This window comes from Staurois parvus, unplaced genomic scaffold, assembly GCF_062004578.1.
Source record: "Staurois parvus isolate SC_StPar_1 unplaced genomic scaffold, SC_StPar_1.0 ptg000715l, whole genome shotgun sequence".
NCBI lineage: Eukaryota > Metazoa > Chordata > Amphibia > Anura > Ranidae > Staurois > Staurois parvus.
Window position 1 is genome coordinate 9,503,339 of NW_028318511.1, and position 19,366 is coordinate 9,522,704.

General features: G+C 44.9%; 1 protein-coding gene across 1 annotated transcript in view; it reads left to right on the forward strand.

Moving 5' to 3' along the window:
* Nucleotides 1-8,509: 8,509 nt before the first annotated feature.
* Nucleotides 8,510-19,366, forward strand: part of CDHR5 (cadherin related family member 5) — a 50,935-nt gene continuing 40,078 nt past the window's right edge. The window contains exons 1-2 of the mRNA XM_089653511.1: nt 8,510-8,611; nt 18,914-19,024. Of these exons, the coding sequence (XP_089509637.1) occupies nt 8,510-8,611; nt 18,914-19,024 (213 nt within the window). The remainder of the gene's footprint in view (nt 8,612-18,913; nt 19,025-19,366) is intronic.

The window sequence follows — 19,366 nt, forward strand, 5'->3', positions numbered from 1 at the left end:
ATAAAATACAGAGTAAAATATAACAAAAGTTGTAGATTATGGAAAAAGAAATAAGCTTTGGAGAAATGTCTAATCTCTTGCCTGTTCTATGACAACTGTTTCAGTCTTGGCAAGGAAGACAACAGGTGTATCAAGGCTTTGCAGGCCTTAAAAAATGTCAGTGCGTGTCAGCTGTATAATGTCTTGATGTATGAGTGTGAGTGAGTGTATGTATCTCTCTATCTCTAAGGCACATCTTATATATATTTTACCAGACCAGCCCACTAAACAGTTATTTCCTAATTCAGTGTGAGCTAAATGAGTAAACCCTTTTTTGTACTTCTTCTAAACTTATACTCTTAGTGTCCATATATGTAAACCTTCTAAACGTATATTCTTAGTGTGACATCTTCAAACCTCTTAGACGACAGAAATACATGATACTGTCATATGATATACAATGGCTTCACATATCTTTAGAAAGAGGCAATGTTCACATAAATGCATATAACCAACAATAATTGATACTAAACTTATCACACACTATTCCTAACTAATAAATTGATTATATGAAATAATTATCCAACTAACTATATTATGGATTAGACATGATTTTCTTTATAAAAGACATATCCTTTCTTTGTTCTACTACACATCAATATCTTTTTACATTCCAATTGCTATTCTTAAAACTAAGCTTATGACCTGCTGACCTCTTAGACATGAATATACCATGGTTCATCTTTAACACCTGTTTTCAAAGCCATCATACACACGCAGAGTTAAAATTACTTCTCAGTGATTTTGCTGTCATTGTGAAGGATATGAAAAGATACAGACGTCTGTTTTATGGTGAATTAATTTCTACAAGGAGGGAGTTACAGTAGTTGAGGAGTGATATAACAAGGGAGTGAATGAGTTGCTTAGTGGTTTCCGAGGTTAGGAACGGTCGTAGCTTGGAGATGTTGCGGAGGTGAAGTCTACACGAGTTTGTCAGCAATTGGACCTGGGGCTGAAAGGACAGATTGGAGTCTAGGATTACACCTAGTACCCTGGCGTGAGGGGTGGGACTGATGATAGTGTTGTTGATCTTGATGGAGAGGTCAGGGGGGGGGCACGGGCTGGGGGGAATACTAGGAGCTCAGTTTTGGAAAGATTGAGTTTGAGGAAGTGGAGTGACATCCAGTCCGATATGTCACATTGTAGGCTAGTGATACGATTGGAGACTGAGGGGGTGAGGTGAGGGGTAGAGAGATAGATTTGTGTGTCGTCAGCATAGAGATGGTAGTTGAATCAGTGGGAGTTTATCAATTGGCCAAGGGAGGAGGTGTAGATGGAGAAGAGAAGGGGTCCGAGGACAGAACCTTGGGAGATCCCAACAGAGAGAGGGAGTGGAGAGGAGGTGGCAGCATTATAGGTAACACTGAAGGAGCGCTGCGATAGATAGGAGGAGAATCAGGAGAGAGCGGAGTCTCTGAGGCCAAGAGAGTGTAGTTTTTTATTTGAGGAGGGGGTGATCAACTATGTCAAAAGCTGCAGAGAGGTCGAGAAGTAGGAGTACTGTATAGTGGCCAATGATTTTGGCGGTTAGTAGGTCATTGGTGAATTTGAGTAGGGCAGTTTCAGTGGAGTGTAGGGGGCGGAAGCCGGACTGTAAGGGGTCGAGAAGGTTGTTGTCGGTGAGGTGGGAGCTCAGGCGATTATAGACTAAGCGTTCTAGGAGTTTAGAGGTAAATGGCAGTAGGGAGGTGGGTCTTAAGTTGTTCAGGTCGGTGGGGTAAAGGGAGGGTATGGAAGTGATGTGCGCATGCTTTAGAGGGGAGGGGGAGGGGAAGGTACCGGTGGAGAGGGAAATATTGAAGATGTGAGTGAGGGAGCATAGGATGGAAGAAGAGGATGACCGTAGGAGTTGTGAGGGGACAGGGTCCAGGGGGCAGGTGGTGAGTGTGACGGGTGCGGCGTAAGACCCCAAAGCTTCTCACCAAACTCATGACCGAAGGACTAGCCAATCTAAAACCGCAATGTCATGTGCGTAACAATGCCACGCCCAGCTGCACCCTGCACAACGATTTTCCAGCTAATGGACTACAATCTGTGTACCTGCAGCCTGGACGCGATTGTTACTGGGTCAGGTTAATTACGCAATTAACCCTTCACACTGCCGCCACTACTTTTTTGTACAGAGGAAAAGGAAACTCAGCAATATCAGCAATACACCAGGATGATTGGTTAATCGTCGTTATCCCGCTATCTCCACAGACAGGTTATACAGAGGGTTAAACACTCATAGTAGCGCTCTTCAGCGGCAGGGATTCATAAGTTACATTCAAGAGCTATAGAAACAGTTCAACACTTTCAGAAAATAGGATTTATTACTAAAAAGGTCAAAAGGGTGCAGTAGAAATATTTACAGAAAAAAGATGTAACCTATATATATATATATATAAATGTACAGAGCACAACGGCACAGCAAACAGATAACAGAAAGAAGGTTAGGTAAATAAGTACTTGCCAATACGCCTTGGGTTAAGCGGTTTCAAGTCTGATTAGCTTAGAAGGGATTTCTGGTCTCGACTGCTAGTTTCGTTGGTTCATCGCAGGAGACTTTGCTTTCTCTCTGTCTGCTAGATGTTAAACGCAGACGGTCCTCACTTCTCTGACCACACACCAAACATAACAGCCTCTTTTCTACAAAAATTAATTGGTATCTTCTTACAACAGACAAGCCAATACCTTATTTGACAAAAGGATTGCATAGACAGCCCCTTAGCAATGTACACTGAACGCATTCCTGAGGGAGTGGGAAATCGGAGGAGAGAGACTGATTTGTTTTGGGGTGAGATACCAAAATGCAGATATTTGGAGCAGAATGGATGACCGCGCCCATCTCTGTGTTCATGATTGTTACACCTCCCCCCTCAGGTGGTTGCATGGGAGGGGACAGCAATTTCCCTCCTGACGCAACCGGCGTCTGCGCAGGCCCACCGACCAGGCCACAGGGCCACCATGCCCAGAGGTCTACCTTGGGGTGATATGGTGTCATTGCACTGCGGGAGAACCAGGTTCCTTCTGTTGTGCCGACCAAGTGAGTGGTCACAGGTGAGCACCAGGTGGCTGTGACTATCCGGATATCGTGGCGACTGCCGGTGTGCTCACCTGTTCACAAAACACTTCGGCTCAGGGGTGTCATCTGGTAACATATTGAGATGTAGCTTTTTGTTGAGGTAGAGAATGAGCTTTCCCTCTCCCATCTCCTTCCTCTGAACCAGGACTACATCTGACCCGAAGGTAGTGGCGCCTGTGGGTACCAGAACTTGACAGGTGAATTCTGGAACTCGCTGCCCGCATGGGTCCACAGGTTCCTTCGTCTAAGATGAACAGTCCTCTGTACCTGCTAGCATCCAGGACACCAGTTCCATCAGTTTCCTGTCTGCTAGGTCAGTCACGGGTCCAGCTGAGCCATAATAGGTACACCCAGGCGTCTTACCATAGCCAGCTGCATCCCAGACTGACGAAACCTGCTTTTTGGCTTGGGGAGTAGGCCAGGCCATAACTGCCTCAGTCTCCCCATTCCCAGACCTCTGGGGGTCTCTTTCTACCGGTGGTTCCCCAAGCTGAACCACTGACATGCCCCTCTGACAGTTACCATTCTCGACTGGCAGACTAGGCACGGGCAGTTTGTTCCTGACTAGTGACAGGGGCCCAAGTTGCTCTTCCCAGACAGGGTCGAACACCGCAAGGCCCCTAAAGTGGGCAACTGCACCCAGTTCCATTCCACATTGTAGGCCATTCCTGACCCCTGGGGAGGTGGTTGGTGCGTTCTCAACCCCAATTAGCTTTCCCGGGAATTCAGGAAAGTCACATGGGGTGGTGAAGGCTGACTCGTCCGGAGCCTCCTGGGTTAGAGATGGTGGCCCAGACTCTCTGCTCAGGTCCATGATGGTTAGACAGCGGGCCCCTTCCGGATGCTTCATTACCTCATGGCTCCTGGGTAGGGGGTAGGCCACAACCACAGGGCTGCGCTCAGTTTTCCAATGTCCTCCAAAAAGCCTGGTCATCTGATCCTGTTTGGGGACCGAGACTACCGGGGATGCCCAGACTGTAGCTGACCCCTGGATTCCAGACGGTGCCATTCCCTCTCTCTTTGGCCCGTTCAGTCTGCACCTCCTGTGAGATGAGGTTGTCTGAAGGCATGGGGGAAAGATACACCCTGTCGCCCAACTCATGAACAGCACGGTGAGCTCTCCCTGGGTTTTCCTGAACTCTGACACCATCTCTCATAGGCCTTGCCAGCAGCTCCTGTACCTGAATGGAAAGGAGAGGTGATTGGAGCTGAAGGCCGCAGCCCCCTCTCGGAGATCCGCTGATCAACTCCCATGAGGCCCCTCGCACTTCCAAGCCAGGTGTGCTGTCACTGCCTAGGACACATGTTTTTCTGCCTGGTGACACACCAGGACAGGTCAGATCATATGACATGCTTTCAGTCTTCCTGTCAGGCCTTTGTTTACCCTTCTTAACAGGGAAGCTCACAGATATTCACAGGTCCATTTGTGAATTGCTTTCCAGTGCTGCCTTACACGTGGAACTACAAGTCCCAGCCGGCTGTCCAGTACCATGCCCGGACAATGGTTGAGCGCTTATCAAGGGAGAATCCTCGGGGCCTGGGCAAGGAAGAGGCCTAGCCAGACCATCCCTTTGCTCAGCCCCCAGAGATTGTACCTCTGCCCCTTCACAGCACTGTGGGTGACCCCCAACAATGAAAATGCATAATTTTTATCAATGTCACTATCTTTGTCCATCACTGGAAACTTGGCAGCTGTGACCACAGCCAGAGTGACGTCCCTGTGCTCTGGGGACCCGGGGTTCTGCGCCTGTGGCTGGAGCCTCACCATCTCCAGCTCGTGCCGACGATCAGCTTCCCTCTGTGCCTGGCGTTCCTCTCTGTCAGCCGCTGCCTGGCTTTCCGCCACCTCTCTGTCAGCCGCTGCTTGGCGTTCTGCCACCTCTCTGTCAGCCTGACGTTCAAGGAACTGCAGGTATGCCTCAAGATCTGTCTCCATGAGGCGTTTCAGGGCTTCCTGCCTCTGAGGAGAGTCTCTGCTGGTTACAGGCACTCCGGTGCTGACCCGCTCAGGCGGTGGTGTGAAGATAATATTTGATGATACTCCAGTTTCAGTCTCTGTATGCCTCTCTGGCAAGCCCATCTCTGAGCCACTGGGATCGAATGTAGCGGGAACCCCATCATGGTCAAGTTCCCCCGAGTTCTGATCTGCTCGGATATCATACTCCAGTAGGTCCCGAATCAAAATTGGAGGAGAGAAACTGATTTGTTTTGGGGAGAGATACCAAAATGCAGATGTTTGGAGCAGAATGGATGGCCACACCCATCTCTGTGTTCATGATTGTTACAGTGAGGTGGGCTTCTGAGAAAACCTTAGTGACCTATTCGGTAGTAGCGAGGTCAAGATAGCGAAGTGTTGAAGTTACTAGAGTGAAAGCTGTTATTTCATGCACATATTTTCTTGTTGCTTTACTGTCATGTCTTCTCTGATCCTCCCCTGCTTCCATTGTCCCTGATTCTTCTTCTCATAAAGTAGAGTTTTTGGAGTCACTCTGCACAAGCTCAGTTTAGTGTGTAGAAAGTTTTTTTTTCTTTGGGAGGGTGCATCTGATCAGCACAGGGCCAATTAGCACTGTCCAGAGAAAGGTCAGGGGTTATGAAGCCTCATAGGGCAGTTATAGGAGAATGGAAACTCCTCTTACAACTTTAACCAGTGCTCGGCTGGACACTGACAGAAGTCCCAAGACTGCTATATACTGCTGATTAGAAAAGTTATTTAGCAGTTCATATTTAATAAAATAATCGTATTTCCATGTTCTGTGTAATGTGGGAGACCAGATATAGTGAATGCAGGGTTCTGGGTTTAGTAGCACTTAAAGGTGGTATCCACAGGGGTTGGGCTTCCAAAGAGGGGTCAAGAAAGACAGGGAACCTGAAAATTATTCAGTGGCCCTTGAGAGGGTAGTGCTACATATAGTATATACAATTACTATACAAGTCATATTGTAATTTAGTGTTATTAAAAAACTACCTTTGCTTTTCACTCTGCAGTGCTGACATTTTCTGTAATAGGCAATGCAATATGGCAACCTGGAGGCCTTCTGTACACAGTGTTTGTACAGAATTTCCACAGAAATGTAATGTCCTGCTTGTTTGACTAGCTCACTGATTTTCTCAGAAGTCTGCACTAAGATTCAAGTCAGTTTTTAGGCATCCTCAACAGAAAAAATGTAATTTTGGTCTCTTCTGTCATAAATGCTTCCTCCTGTCTGTCAGCTGTCATGTACACTGAGCCACACATGCACAGCTCAGTGGACATTTATGGCCCCGATCTGTGCCGCTGTGATGTGACTCCCATGTGCATGCGCATCGTGGCCCAGTCATTCAAACAACCAAAGGCACGGAACCCTGAAGGAAGACCGAGGGCGTAAACAGGAGCGCCAGGGACCCACCAGATCATTAACAGGGCAGCGCTGGAGGGCACAGTTTGACAGGTAAGCCTGTCATAATGTGCTAATATGTGATGCATACTAGCACATTATGGCATAATTTACCTGGGGGGCCCTAAAAAGAAGAAATGAAAGCAGACTTTACTACCACTTTAAAAGTATAAGTGAAAACAATCACTAAGATCTTGTATGAGCTTTAATACGGTAATACAATTGTATTAATAATTTTCAATTTTTTTAATCTTTTTTTAAAATATCACCCTATATGGAGGTCTCAGCCTCTGCTACTGTCATTTCTTTTGGAAAAGTTTTATGAATTATTAGTAAAAACTAGGCCCCTTTTTATACAGATTCAACTTCTCAGTGCGGATTTGTCCGCTGATCCCCGCTGAATAGATGGATGACAAGTCTGTGTCTGCTTCGCCTTTGCAGAGCAAACACGGACACAGCCCTCTGTCCTCTATGGGCAGTCGGATGTAAAAGGATTGACTGTCACTGAATCCATTAGATGGATGGGGAATGGAATCCCTGCTGGGAACTGGAAACAAGATTAAAAAGCCAAAACAAAAGGCTCACAGGTGAAAAGACAAAAGGACTAGGCTCGGCAGGGCATAGGCTCTCGACTCGGCCTACTGTGCCCTTTTATATACACAGGTGCAGTGGGTCTGACCCAGAGATCCCTCCAAAAGCTGAAGAAACGGGAAAAGCATTAACCCCCACCCTCCCGTCCAGGACAGCACCAATCTAGCTTACTGCAACCTGCCTACAGGTGTGTAGAAGCAATAATTCTAGAACCATTATATCATTAAGTCTAAACTGATGACCTGTAGGGGCTTTTAAATGGAAAATTGAGGGTACCAAAGTTTTTCACTGTTTAATGGGAGCATGCAATTTTAAGATTTACCTCATCTATTATATTTTACCAAAAGTATTGGGTAATATATTGCATTAGTGTGCCCTAAAAATGACTTCTGTATGTTTTTCTGCAACTTTGCACTGGATAAATCATTGACTTGACATTAACAAAATTAAACTACAACCATTGCATTCTCCAGAGTGTCTGCTTTCAGAAAATTGTTTGGGGCTTTTAAGGAATCTTCAGGCCTAAAATTATCTTTCAATCAAAATGACTCTAGCAGCGTAAGCCATCTTAGTGTGGGGTTTTTGGATTCTAAGTCATATGACGTGTAACAAGAGTAACACGTACAGGTTTATATTATTTCTCACAGTACCCCTTTCGCAATGCTGTCATCTTCATCCATTTCAAGACCTGTGGCATCTTTCTTCAGGTCTTTGCAATGGTCTAGTTCCTGGATATTTGCCTGGAAATAACACATTTGCACAGCTCAGCTTCACTGCTGCTTACTCTCAGTCTGTGACTAGCCAGTAAAAGTCCATCCCACCAATACAGCTCAATCCTTCAGCTGCTTTTCACCCTGTGACCAGCCAGTCTAAAAATCCATCATAAATTCATAGAGATTAGCTGTCCTATTGTCTCTGTCCTGTCAGAACAGAAAAAATGTACTGAACAGAGTGATTACTCAGGGATAAAAGCCTGAGGAAACGCTTTCTCCAGTCTGCAGCAGACTGACAGCATCATACTACTAGCATGTTCTTCTTGCAGTGCTTGTATTATGCAATGGCAGGAGTCTATTAATCTCTCCTAATTTGGAAATATATTGCAAGGTTCTTCCAGATCAGGTATTACTGGGGGTCCAGGTAAAATTATTACATAACATTGCTAAATATTGATTTAGTGAACTGTATGTATTTTTAAATTCTGTAATCAGGTTTATACCTCTTAGATTGTAAGCTCCCAGGATCAGGCCCTCCTAACCCTCTTGAATTGAACTGTATTGTTGCTGTATTGTCTCCCGTTATATTGTAAAGCGCTGCGCAAACTGTTGGTGCTATATAAATCCTGTATAATAATAAAATTAAATAATATTACTGCAATACACAATAGATAGACCACTGGTTAAATTTTTGTCTCCTTCAAGTTCAAAGTGTAACGCATATAATGTTCCTTAAGTCTTTACCAGTTAACGGTCCAATTGGTAATGCAATTGAAGCTGAAGATGCTGACAAGGATGTCCTCTACTATGTGCTGAGTGGCAATGTGGTGAGTAGCATATAATAATTGATATATCTGTACATGCACATACTATAAATGTCAAAGTTTAGTTTTAAATTGTATACTTTATGATGGTGTTGTATTATCTCTGTTACCAATATGTAATGAAACACATTGAAGAAAATGTCTTGCTTTTCTTACATATACTTATGTATACTCTTCTGATATTTTCTATTTCAATGGTTTTTATAAATTTTTTAAACAATATAAAGCAGAGGCAATAAAACACGCCCACACAGGGGCTATCAATTGCATAGATAAAAAAAATGCAAAATAAAAAAAGGAAAAACAGTGCTCTAACGCCAACAGGGCAAAAGGTATGCCCACGCAGGGGCTATCAATGGCACACAAGTTGCAAAACATTAATGTAACTGCCTATAACAACTAAATGCAGCTGTCCAGTCTCACCAAAAACAGAGAGAGAGAGAAAAAGGAAGAAAGAGGAAAGAAAAAAAAAAAAAGGGGGGGGACAAAGAGCAGGGGTCCAAGAGCGCCAATACCGAACGCCATTACATCCCCAGACTAGCCGGGGGGAGTGAGGGAAGGGCATATTGCAACCACAGCTCCCAGATTTTCAAAAATTTACATTGGGAGTCGTTGCAGATACTCGACATCTGTTCGTTGAGCATCATAGTAGTCATACGATCTCGCACCCCCTGAAGAAGGACAAACGGACTCCTCCAGGCCTGAGCAATTGTTCTAGTGGCCGATAAAAACAGATAGGAAGCCAACTTCTGCTGGTGAGCCAAGAGGCCCAGTATGGGGCAATGAAGCAAAGCATACCGAGCATCCCGGCGTATGGAGAGATGGAACAAGGTGAAAAGGAGGCCAAACACACGAGACCAAAAACGAAACAGTCTCAGGCATGACCACCAGATATGCAATACATCTCCACGATGGCCACAACCCCAAAAACATTGATCACTACAGGCAGCGTTAGCCCGGGCCAACCGAGCCGGAACCCAGTACCAATGAAACAATACCTTATAGGCTGCCTCCAGTGTGGTCGTATTAAATGAGAATTCAGCTATGAGTGACCAGGCCTTATTCCAGTCCTCCGGATCCACAGCCACTCACAGGTCGCGCTCCCAGTGAACAACATATGAAAGAGAAGTATGCGACGAGCGTCTGTTCAGAGCTGCATAAAGAAGGGATATAAGGCCCGGAGCGCCCGGATGCTGTTGGCAAAGCTGTTCAAAGGCAGATTTCTGGTACGGGAAAGCAGAAGTGCCCCGCAGCGAGAGCAGCCAGTGTTGCAATTGAAGATATCAAAAGAATTCCGCTGGGGGGATATTCCGGGATTCCCGAAGAGAGTTCGAGGTGGGAAAGGACTGAAAAATCAAAAAGTGTCGCACCTGCGAAAAACCATTAGTCACCCACCAAGAAAACGTCCCTGGGTGATCTAAACCCAGTGGGAAAAGAGGCTTGTTAATAATTGGGAGCAGAAAAGGTGACATCAGGCCACCAGAGTAACGCACCGATTCCCAGACTTGTAAGCCATGAAGTAACATTGGACTCAGTGCCATAGGGCGCAGGGCAGGGGGAAGGCATAGAAGCGTCGACAGTGCGATAGGGGCATAATTAGGTAGTTCCAACAGGACCCAGAGGGGGACGTAGGAAGAGGCGTGCAACATAGACAGCAGGGCAATCTGGCTCGCTTGATAATACTTTGTTACATTAGGCACCCCAAGACCACCCTGAAGTCTATGGGTAAAAAGCGTATTTTTGGATACTCTGGGGTGCTTATCGGCCCAGATAAAACGCATTAACTTCGCCTGAAGCAACCAAAGAAAATGAGGGGGAACCCGCACCGGGAGTGTGCGAAAATAATACAACAATTTCGGCAAGATGGTCATTTTCACCGAATTAACCCGTCCTTTCCACGACAGGTGCGGAAATTGCCAAGAATGCATAAGAGAGGATAGAGAGCTAAGCAATGGATAATAATTCGCAGCAAACAAGGAGTCATAAGTGGGGGTCAAGCGAAAGCCTAAGTATTCAAGAGAAGAGGAAGCCCATTTGTAAGGGAAGTGGGATTGTAGGCGCGAAACCAAATCTGAAGCTAAAGTAATATTGAGGGTGACAGTCTTATCCAAGTTGATAAGGAGACCTGAAATCAAGGAGAAGCGCTCAAGAACCTGTTGCAAATTAGGAAGCGTCGTCAGGGGGTTAGTAAGAGTCAGGAGGGCATCGTCCGCAAAAAGGTTCAGTTTGAACTCCTGTCCCGCGTAAGGAACCCCCGATACATTGCAATCGGTCCGAAGCGCCAAAGCCAGCGGCTCAAGCACCAGGACGAAGAGCGCTGGGGACAGGGGGCAACCCTGTCTCGTCCCTCGCCAAATAGGAAAGGGATCTGAAAAATACCCAGCGTATTTAACGGAGGCCGAAGGAGAAGAATACAAGTCCTGAATCCAAAAAAGAAGAGAATCCCCAAAACCCCAACGAGACAGCACAAACCGCAGATATTCCCAGGATAGAGAATCAAAGGCTTTATATATGTCTAAAGACAGTAAGAATCCCGGGATTTTCCGCTGTTGCAGAAAATGTATAAGATGGACCACCTTACGAACGTTATCACCCGCCTGCCTCCCGGGGACAAACCCTACTTGGTCCCTGTGGACCAGGCTACGCAAATATTTATTGATGCGAAAACTAAGGATCTTGCCCAATATCTTCAGGTCTTCATTAAGAAGAAAAATGGGCCGGAAGGCTTGCGGTTCCTGTACATCATCGGTCGTCTTAGGAATCCTGGCGATATGCGCTCTAAGCGCATCTCTCTTCTGATATTTTAAACAATGTTCAGAAACAGTTTTGAATGTTAGTGATTTTCCTTCTATTTACAGCCTAGCAGTTTCTGGTTCCTTCCCCACCTAATAGCTCCAGAAAGCATAACTGGCATTCCCCAGGTCAATTCTAGTGGTGTGCTCTATGTGACAGGTTATTGTGACATCTGGACTGCAAATTATATAGAGGAATTTTGTCTGTACACAAGAGAAGAACATATTGAATAACTACTATGTTGTTGGGCCAAAGACAATTGTCCATGCATACTTGGGGCACAGGTGCTGATATCATTTAGCATAAAGAGAGAGATCAGGATACTAACTGTAAGGAAAGTCATTAATCAGGGATAGGTTTCACTGAGGTATTAGAAGACAACTATTGTTAGGGAGCAGAAGATTGGGTGATCTCAGGGTGTGAAGTGTGGGATACAGGTTTCTATAACATTCATTGATGAACACAGCTTTTCTGATTCTTGACCATAGGGTTTATAGCATCACGTACAGCAGTAGGACATTAGGCAGAAAAAGAACACAGCACCACCTAAGGGCAGCCCTAACTGGTATAAACCCCCTCTCTGCTATAGGCAAGCCAGTTATTTCTGTCTAGTGTTTCAGGAGTAAGAACATAGTTCCCTGCTGGAACCTGTAGTTCCATAGCTTTTTTTTCTGTTTTCTATTTTTCTTGGATTTTTTCCTGCAGAGATCCTCAGTCAACAGCTGGGTTGCGTTGAGCTGGGCTGGGCGACGGGCTGGATAATCTAGATCCACTGGTCACCCCAACTGGCCAACGAGAGCATGCAGACCTTTAGCTATGCACTTGGTCGGCTGCGAGTTAAACGTCTCGCAGGGGCACATATGACCAGGCGCCAGAGTCTATGTGGCAGTGTTATCCTGGCCAACAGCCCTCCCCCTCCTTACTGTGGTGGAGAGGAGGCTATGTCATGGAAGTCTTACTGGCACACTCCACTAAATCAGTAAATAAATTCCCCCTCCTTTCCCTCCTCGGACACAATGTTGAGCGTGAGTACTCCCTGGGGTGGTCATTTCAACTCCTCCCCCCAGCCTCTGGTATTTCCTCCTGTCCCCCCTGGCCAGGTTCCCTCCCCTCCTCCTACCTCCCAGTCCCTGGTGCTTGGGACAAGTTTTCCTGACATCCTAGGGCAAGAAAGGAGCCTTGTCTGCATGGTGGGGGTCTCCTTCAGGGGTCCAGGAGGCCGCATTATGGCCGCCACATGCTTTACTGTGGCTCGCAGCCATATTCAGGTGAACAGGGCAGGTGGCCATTTTGCGGCAGACTTTCCCATTGACTTATATGGGAGCTGGCTGCGGAAGTGCATTTTCTTGGAGCCACATGGCAGTGGAGTCTCCCTCCTTTAGGGATCCTGCTGACCACTGAGCAGAATCGGTTGCCCACTCTATATTTACCATTGTTGGGTCAGCTTTGCATCCGGTGTTGACCACGGCCCTGGTGTCTCAGACACTTACAGAATGGGCCAAGGTTCTGCGGTAAATTTGTCCACCAGAAAAGTGGATCAGGTGTACATGGATCTGGCAGACCATTTGGTCCAGGGCTTTAAGTACATATGTGATGCATCCTTGGATGCTACTCTGCTCTTTTCCAAGTTCTCTGTCTTGGCGATGATGCTTCGGTGGGTGCTTTGGCTCAAACGCTCAAACGTTCTAAAAAGGCAAAGGTAAATCTGCCCTTCCAAGGAGAAAGTGTCTTCGGTGCTACCTTAGATGGCATCATCAGAGCCTCACAGGAGGCAGGAGTACATTTCTCCCATAGGCCAAGACGAGGATTAAACTGCGTTGGAAGTCTAGGCTTTCCTTTCATTCACACAAGAGTTTTTCATTCCCTTGTCTCCTCTGACAAGGGCTTCAATACCTTTAAGGCCCCTCATGGGTGGTGCCAAGTGCTCCTGGGCACACAAGTCCACCATGCCTGTGGACAAGCCCTCTTCAACAGAAAGGTTTTCTCCCTCCCGTTTCACTGGCCCCTGGACCTCCCTTATTCCAGGCTAGTGGGTCCACAAACTGCTTGCGTCTGGTTACAGGATAGAATTTCTTTCTTATCCACCAGAGAAATGTTTTCCCTTTGTCTTCTGCTATCATGCAGGGTGATGCAGGATCTGCTGCACCAGGGAACGATAGTCCCAAGCCCGACCGGTTCCAGGGATTTTACACCAACCTGTTCACAGCTCCAAAAAAGGACGGGGTTCGCCCGATATTTGGAACTTCATGGCCTTGAATTGCTTTGTGTAGGTGCAGAAGTTCCAGATGGAATCTATCCACTCGGTGGTGGTTTCTCTTCATCAGCGGGATTTTCTGGTGTCCCTATTACATTACAGTATTTGGGATATTCCCCTGCTTATTTTTTCTCAAAGGTCGCCTTCTTGGGCGCCATAAACTTCCGAGCAGCGGGTGTTGGAACTGGCAGCCTTATCCTGTGAATCTTCCTCGCTGGTCTTGCACAAGGATAAGGTGGTTCCCCGTCTGGTGGTTCTTCCTTTCCTCCAAAGATGATGTCAGATTTTAACCTGAACAGGGACATTGTCCTGCCTTTCTTGTGTTTACGGTCTAGTCCAAGCAATTCATGTGTGCCAGTCTGCTACAGCCTCCATCAGAGGTCTGATTCTCCTTTTGTTCTCACGGACAGTCCAAGAAAAGGCCTGGTGGCCTCCTCTGCTGACATGTCCCATTGGTTTTGGCAGACGGTTGTTCTGGCGTGTGGCATTAAGGGTCACCTCCTCCCTTCTTTGTTGCTGCATGCTCCACCAGGGTGATTAGTGCCTCCTGGGACCTCAAGCATTTGTGTTCAGGTTTACAAGGCAGCTTCCTGGTTGTCTGTGAACATTTTTAAAAACAAAGACATAAAAAAACTTACAAGTTGATGTGTTTGCACCTTTAGATGCTTGTTTTGACTGCAAGGTTTTGCAGGCCGCTGTTTAGGATTTCTTGTTTTTGGTTTGCCCACCTCTTCTTGAGGTACTGCTTTGGGGTAAAAGGTAAAAAATCAGAAGAGCTGTGTCTGTTAATGAATTTAAGAGAAAACTGGATTTTTGTTACTCACCATAAAATCCCTTTTTCTCAGTTTATTGACAGACACAGCACCCACCCTTATTTTTGGGGAGTTTATCCTTCTGATACCGCTTTGTTACTAACTGGCTTGCCTATAGCAGAGGGGAATTTGTACTATCTAGAGCTACCGATAGGTAGTGCTGTGTTCTTTTTTTGCCTAGTTTCTTACTCCTGTAGGTGGTTTTATTAACCCTATGGTTGAGAATCAGATCTGTATTTATCAATGAACTCAGAAAGAGATTTTGCAATAACAAAAATTCCGTTTTTGTGACATCTTGTACTAACTGTCAGGGGGATGGCATACCCTGCAAGTGCTCACCTAGGGAACAGGAACCAGATGGTTTTTGCTTCTAAGTTATCAAGAGGATAAATTGTTGTTTTAACCATTCTGATCAAATCAAAGAATAAAGAGTTCTCCTAGAGGAGCTGTCATCTCATGTGTGTCCTTCTGTAAGTGGTGTGTCTTCAATGATACTTAAAGTATATCTATAGCCAAATTATTTTGAGTTGTGAAGAGTTAGAACCTTTTATTGCTGTCTGTTCTCCTACTGGGGAGATTTGCCTTCTTTATTAATCCTGGCAACCATTGTGGGAGTAATAAAAGCCTCATCTTTGGTAGACAATGGTCTACCTCATCTTTGGTAGACAATGGGAGTAGTAAATGTCTTGGTGTCATTGGACAATAGGAAAATGCCCTGACGTCAGTGGTCAGTAGGAGTAATAGATGCCCTAGCTTCAGTGTGAGTAATAAATGCCCTAGTGTCAATGGTCAGTAGGAGTAATATATGCCCTGGCTTCAGTGGGATTATAAAATGCCCCAGTGTCAGTGGTCAGTGAGAGTATTAAAGGCCCTTGTGGCAATGATCAGTGGGAAGAATGGTTCCCCATTTCTAGTGTCAGTGGTTATTCGGAGAGATGGGACTCCTGAGTCAATGCATGGAATGCTGTCCCTTGTCAAAAGTCTTTGGTGTTCAATAGTGACTTACTTTGTAGATTTCATGTCTTGTACCTCTCTATCCAATAGTGCCTGTTACATTGCTGGGTCCTAAAACACTCCATGTTTCAACACTCAGCAGCGGTTGCCACTCTGCTGACAGTAACTCCCACCATCTGGCTTGTAATGAGAACCCTAAATTTAGGACCTTTCATTGCAAGAGGCAGTCCAAAGCCAATGCCGGGCTGTAACTTTAGGGATCACTCGAACATACCCTCACTTTGGAAGATTTCCTATTATATCTTTTTATAAAGGGAAATTTCCCCAGCAAGACAAAGATGACAAATAAAATACTACATGGGATTTAATGCTTCAATTCTCTATTTAAACCTAACAAAAAAGTTTTGGATTTAGATCAGGGTTCTCCAAAATTTCTAAACAAAGGGCCAGTTTATAGTGTTTCAGACTTAAGGGGGGCTGTGGACAGTGGAAGTAGAAAATGCTCCAACATCAGTGGGAGTAAACAATGTCCCATCTTTGGCATTAGAGGAACAGTGCTCTATCCTTGGTTTAGGAGGGAGGAATAGTGCCTCTTATCAATCAGAGGAATAGTTCCCAAAGGGCCAAATAAAGGTATACAAGGCCCCAGAGCCATAGTTTGGAGACCACTGCATTAGATACACTAGCTTTAAAAACCATTGAAAAGTGTTGAAAAAAATCAGAGATGGTGGACATCTGGAAATTACTCACATTAGTTATGCCCTTTATATTACAGAAAGGATGTAGCACTTTATTCAGCACACTCCATAGCAACACTGTGGTGTGTACTGTACTATAAGAAACAAGGCAGTTTGCCTTGTCTATGCCTTGGGGCTGCACTGGAAATAACTGCCAGCACAGCCCCACTTCATGTGGTGTGAATGATGGCCCTGAGTGTAATGGTGGCAATGAATCTTTCAGCATTAGTCAGCAGGAAAGCTTGAAGGAAAGATGAGAAATCACCTCCACATAATTTAATATTTTTATTAGACAGGCACATAAACATGAATCAGTACTTGTGATATGATGGTTGACAGTGTCAAAATTAAATTGGTGGATCACGGGCATTTTTGAGGAATGTTCACTGAATGACAAACATTCTGTGAATAATTTTTCTGTGGAAAGAGCCACAGAAAAAGTATTATGTTGATTTTATGGACTTTTTTTTATCAATTGCTATTGTGATCTGATATAATTAGTTTGTTAAAATAAAAAGGTTGGTTTTGTTCATTTTTCTGTACTGCAGTTTTAAAATTCTGTTACATTTTTGCAAAAGCCACCATGTGAGGCCAAGAGACCTTACATTTATAGTTTACATTGTATCCCTTTTAGAATTTTATATCTAAGTTTTTTAAGCACATGATTAGAAGCAGATCCTGCCATCTATTTAGGGTCTGTCTAGGAGGGACTAAACACTTTACTATAGATGGTCAGTTGTATCATCTCTTGTGGACATAAAATGGTCAGCTGACCTTTCTCAGAACCCAGGGGCGGACTGACCATTTAGAAACTTGGGCACTGCCCGAGGGCCCGGGGTCAGTAGGGGGCCCCATGAGATGCCCCTGGTACCTTTTTCATAGGCGTTTTTGAGTTTGGGCAAGGACACAGGGGCCCCATGATCCCTTATTGGCGGGGGCCCCATGAGTTGTCAGTCCGCCCCTGCCAGAATCACTGCCTTTTGAATTGTTAAAACTTTTCAGGTTTAGGTGCCCATTTATATTGATGCAGTGTAGTATTTCACGTTAATGCATGGCTGTGTGCTGCGTTGTGGTCCCATTTCAATGCACCTTGCCAGCACAATGCTTGCATCTTTCAGTGCACCAAGACATATAGATATGAACTATATGTGCATTGCAGTTTAATGCCTTGAAAAAAAATATGAAAAAAAGCAAATGCTTTTTTAAATTAGTGCATTTTAATAGAAGTCAATGCAGCATAGTGTAAATGGGCCCTAAGGGATGGAGGTTTACATTTCCTCTCAAAGTTCTCATTAGACTTTAAAACCTAAGTGTACTAAAATCAGCACAAGGGACATTACTTAGAATTGTTGCCATGTGTCTCCTGTGCTGCTGTCTCCTCTTTAAGTAGAAATCCTCCCCACTTAGATTTCCCCCCTTCCTGTGCTGTCATAATCGTCCAGTGCAGTGTGGGTTATGGAGCCAGTGTAGCTGTAACAGGCACTCATCAAGAGTGCCTAACTATGCCCATCCTTTCCACCTAGTGCCTCCATTCATAGAAGCATCTATTAATGAAAAATGATCTATGAGTGGAGGGGGCAGATTTTTCAATCATCCACCCATCCTCCATTCACAGACCGTGTTTCATTCATAGAACCTGTAGTAAACAGCTGCTGTGGATTTTTTCTTATTACCTTTTTGTGTTTTTACCTTTTTGTATACTTTTTTTGCATCCATCCTCTTTCAGCCACATTCTACGTGTGTTCATGCAAGCATCAGCTGCATTTCATTGTTCAGGACCGTCTCCTGGATAGTGACAATTGTGGACCATGCTTGTGCAATGTATGTGGGTATGACCACCATCAGGAGTGCACATGAAGGTATGACAGCGGAGGAGCACCATTAGGTGACAGCTGTCATTGAGTAACAGGAAGTGTCTGAAGGACCTTCTGTGACAGGAGTCACTTTGGGTGCAGGGCCCCTGTCTCAGCTCCCCATATCCCTCTTATGTGTAAATCACCCTGTGCCTGTTAGGGGTACAGGGTGATCTGTCCTAATATTGTGTTGGCTTTGTCTCAGACTGTGTAGACATGTTTAGGAGATAGGTTGGGGGGGGGGGGGTTGTTGATTGTTTAATGTTATGTGGCTGCATCCCATTGTTCTATTATTTGGGAGCAAACTACTATGGGATGTATGTGTTTATGGGTATTAGCTTAGTGGGGGGGGGGTGTCTCCAGCAGCCCTCCCTCCTGATGGGACTGTCTGCTGGTGTGAAGTTTGAATACCTGTGTGTCTCTTGTTACTAAATGTAGATTTCCCCACCCTGTGTCATTATGCAGGGAGGAGGATTGCCCCCTGAGTGTATATATCTTGTATCTGTGTTCAAATAAACTAGTCTACCTCCTGACTTACTTCAAGACTGGTGCCGTCTAGTCTTGTATGGTCAGCTGCAGTGTCTGGTGTTGGTGTTCGAACGGAGAAGCGGTATTCTAACGGAAGTACTCAAGCGCAGTCTGGATCGGTTCCATTACACCTTCATAGCAAGATCACCAGAAGTGATATGTAAAGCCTAAATAAATCCATATAGCTATCTAAAACACAGTGTGTCCCAAACAATCACCATGGTTTTTATGAAATAAAATACTGTTTTGACATTTAATTTTATCTGCTTTTGTATAGCAGCACTACTGATCTTTTGCACTTTGCAGCTATTTTAAGATGAAAATAAATATGACCTTAAATTTATGTAAGATTTGAATTGTGTGATCTTTTTCAGAATTCTCCTGCATATTTTCGCCTCTCCTCTGAAACCAACCCAGTTATCCTAGTGAATATGCGTCTGGATTATGATGATGCTCCTATAGTAAATCTGAATCTTACTGTTCGGGTAAGGTTATTATGGTAAATTATCATACCAAATGAAAAACAAGTTATTTTATGCAAACTATTGGAGCCCCTGGTCAATAGGCTTTCTCAGCTTGCATTCAGTCATACATTATTTTAGGTGTGGGCATTCTTGCGAGTGGTATACATTTGTAGGACTTATTTACATTTTTGCTGTGTGTTTACCACCCTCCTACGGATCAGTTAAGGGTATCAGTTATTCTGACAAACTGCTTAAAAAGGCCTGTTTGTCTACCTTGTTGCTTGCAGTCAGGCATGCACAATGCCAGCTGAGAGCAAAAGGCAGAAGCTCTGTGCCCTATAATCACTCTGATAACCAATTACA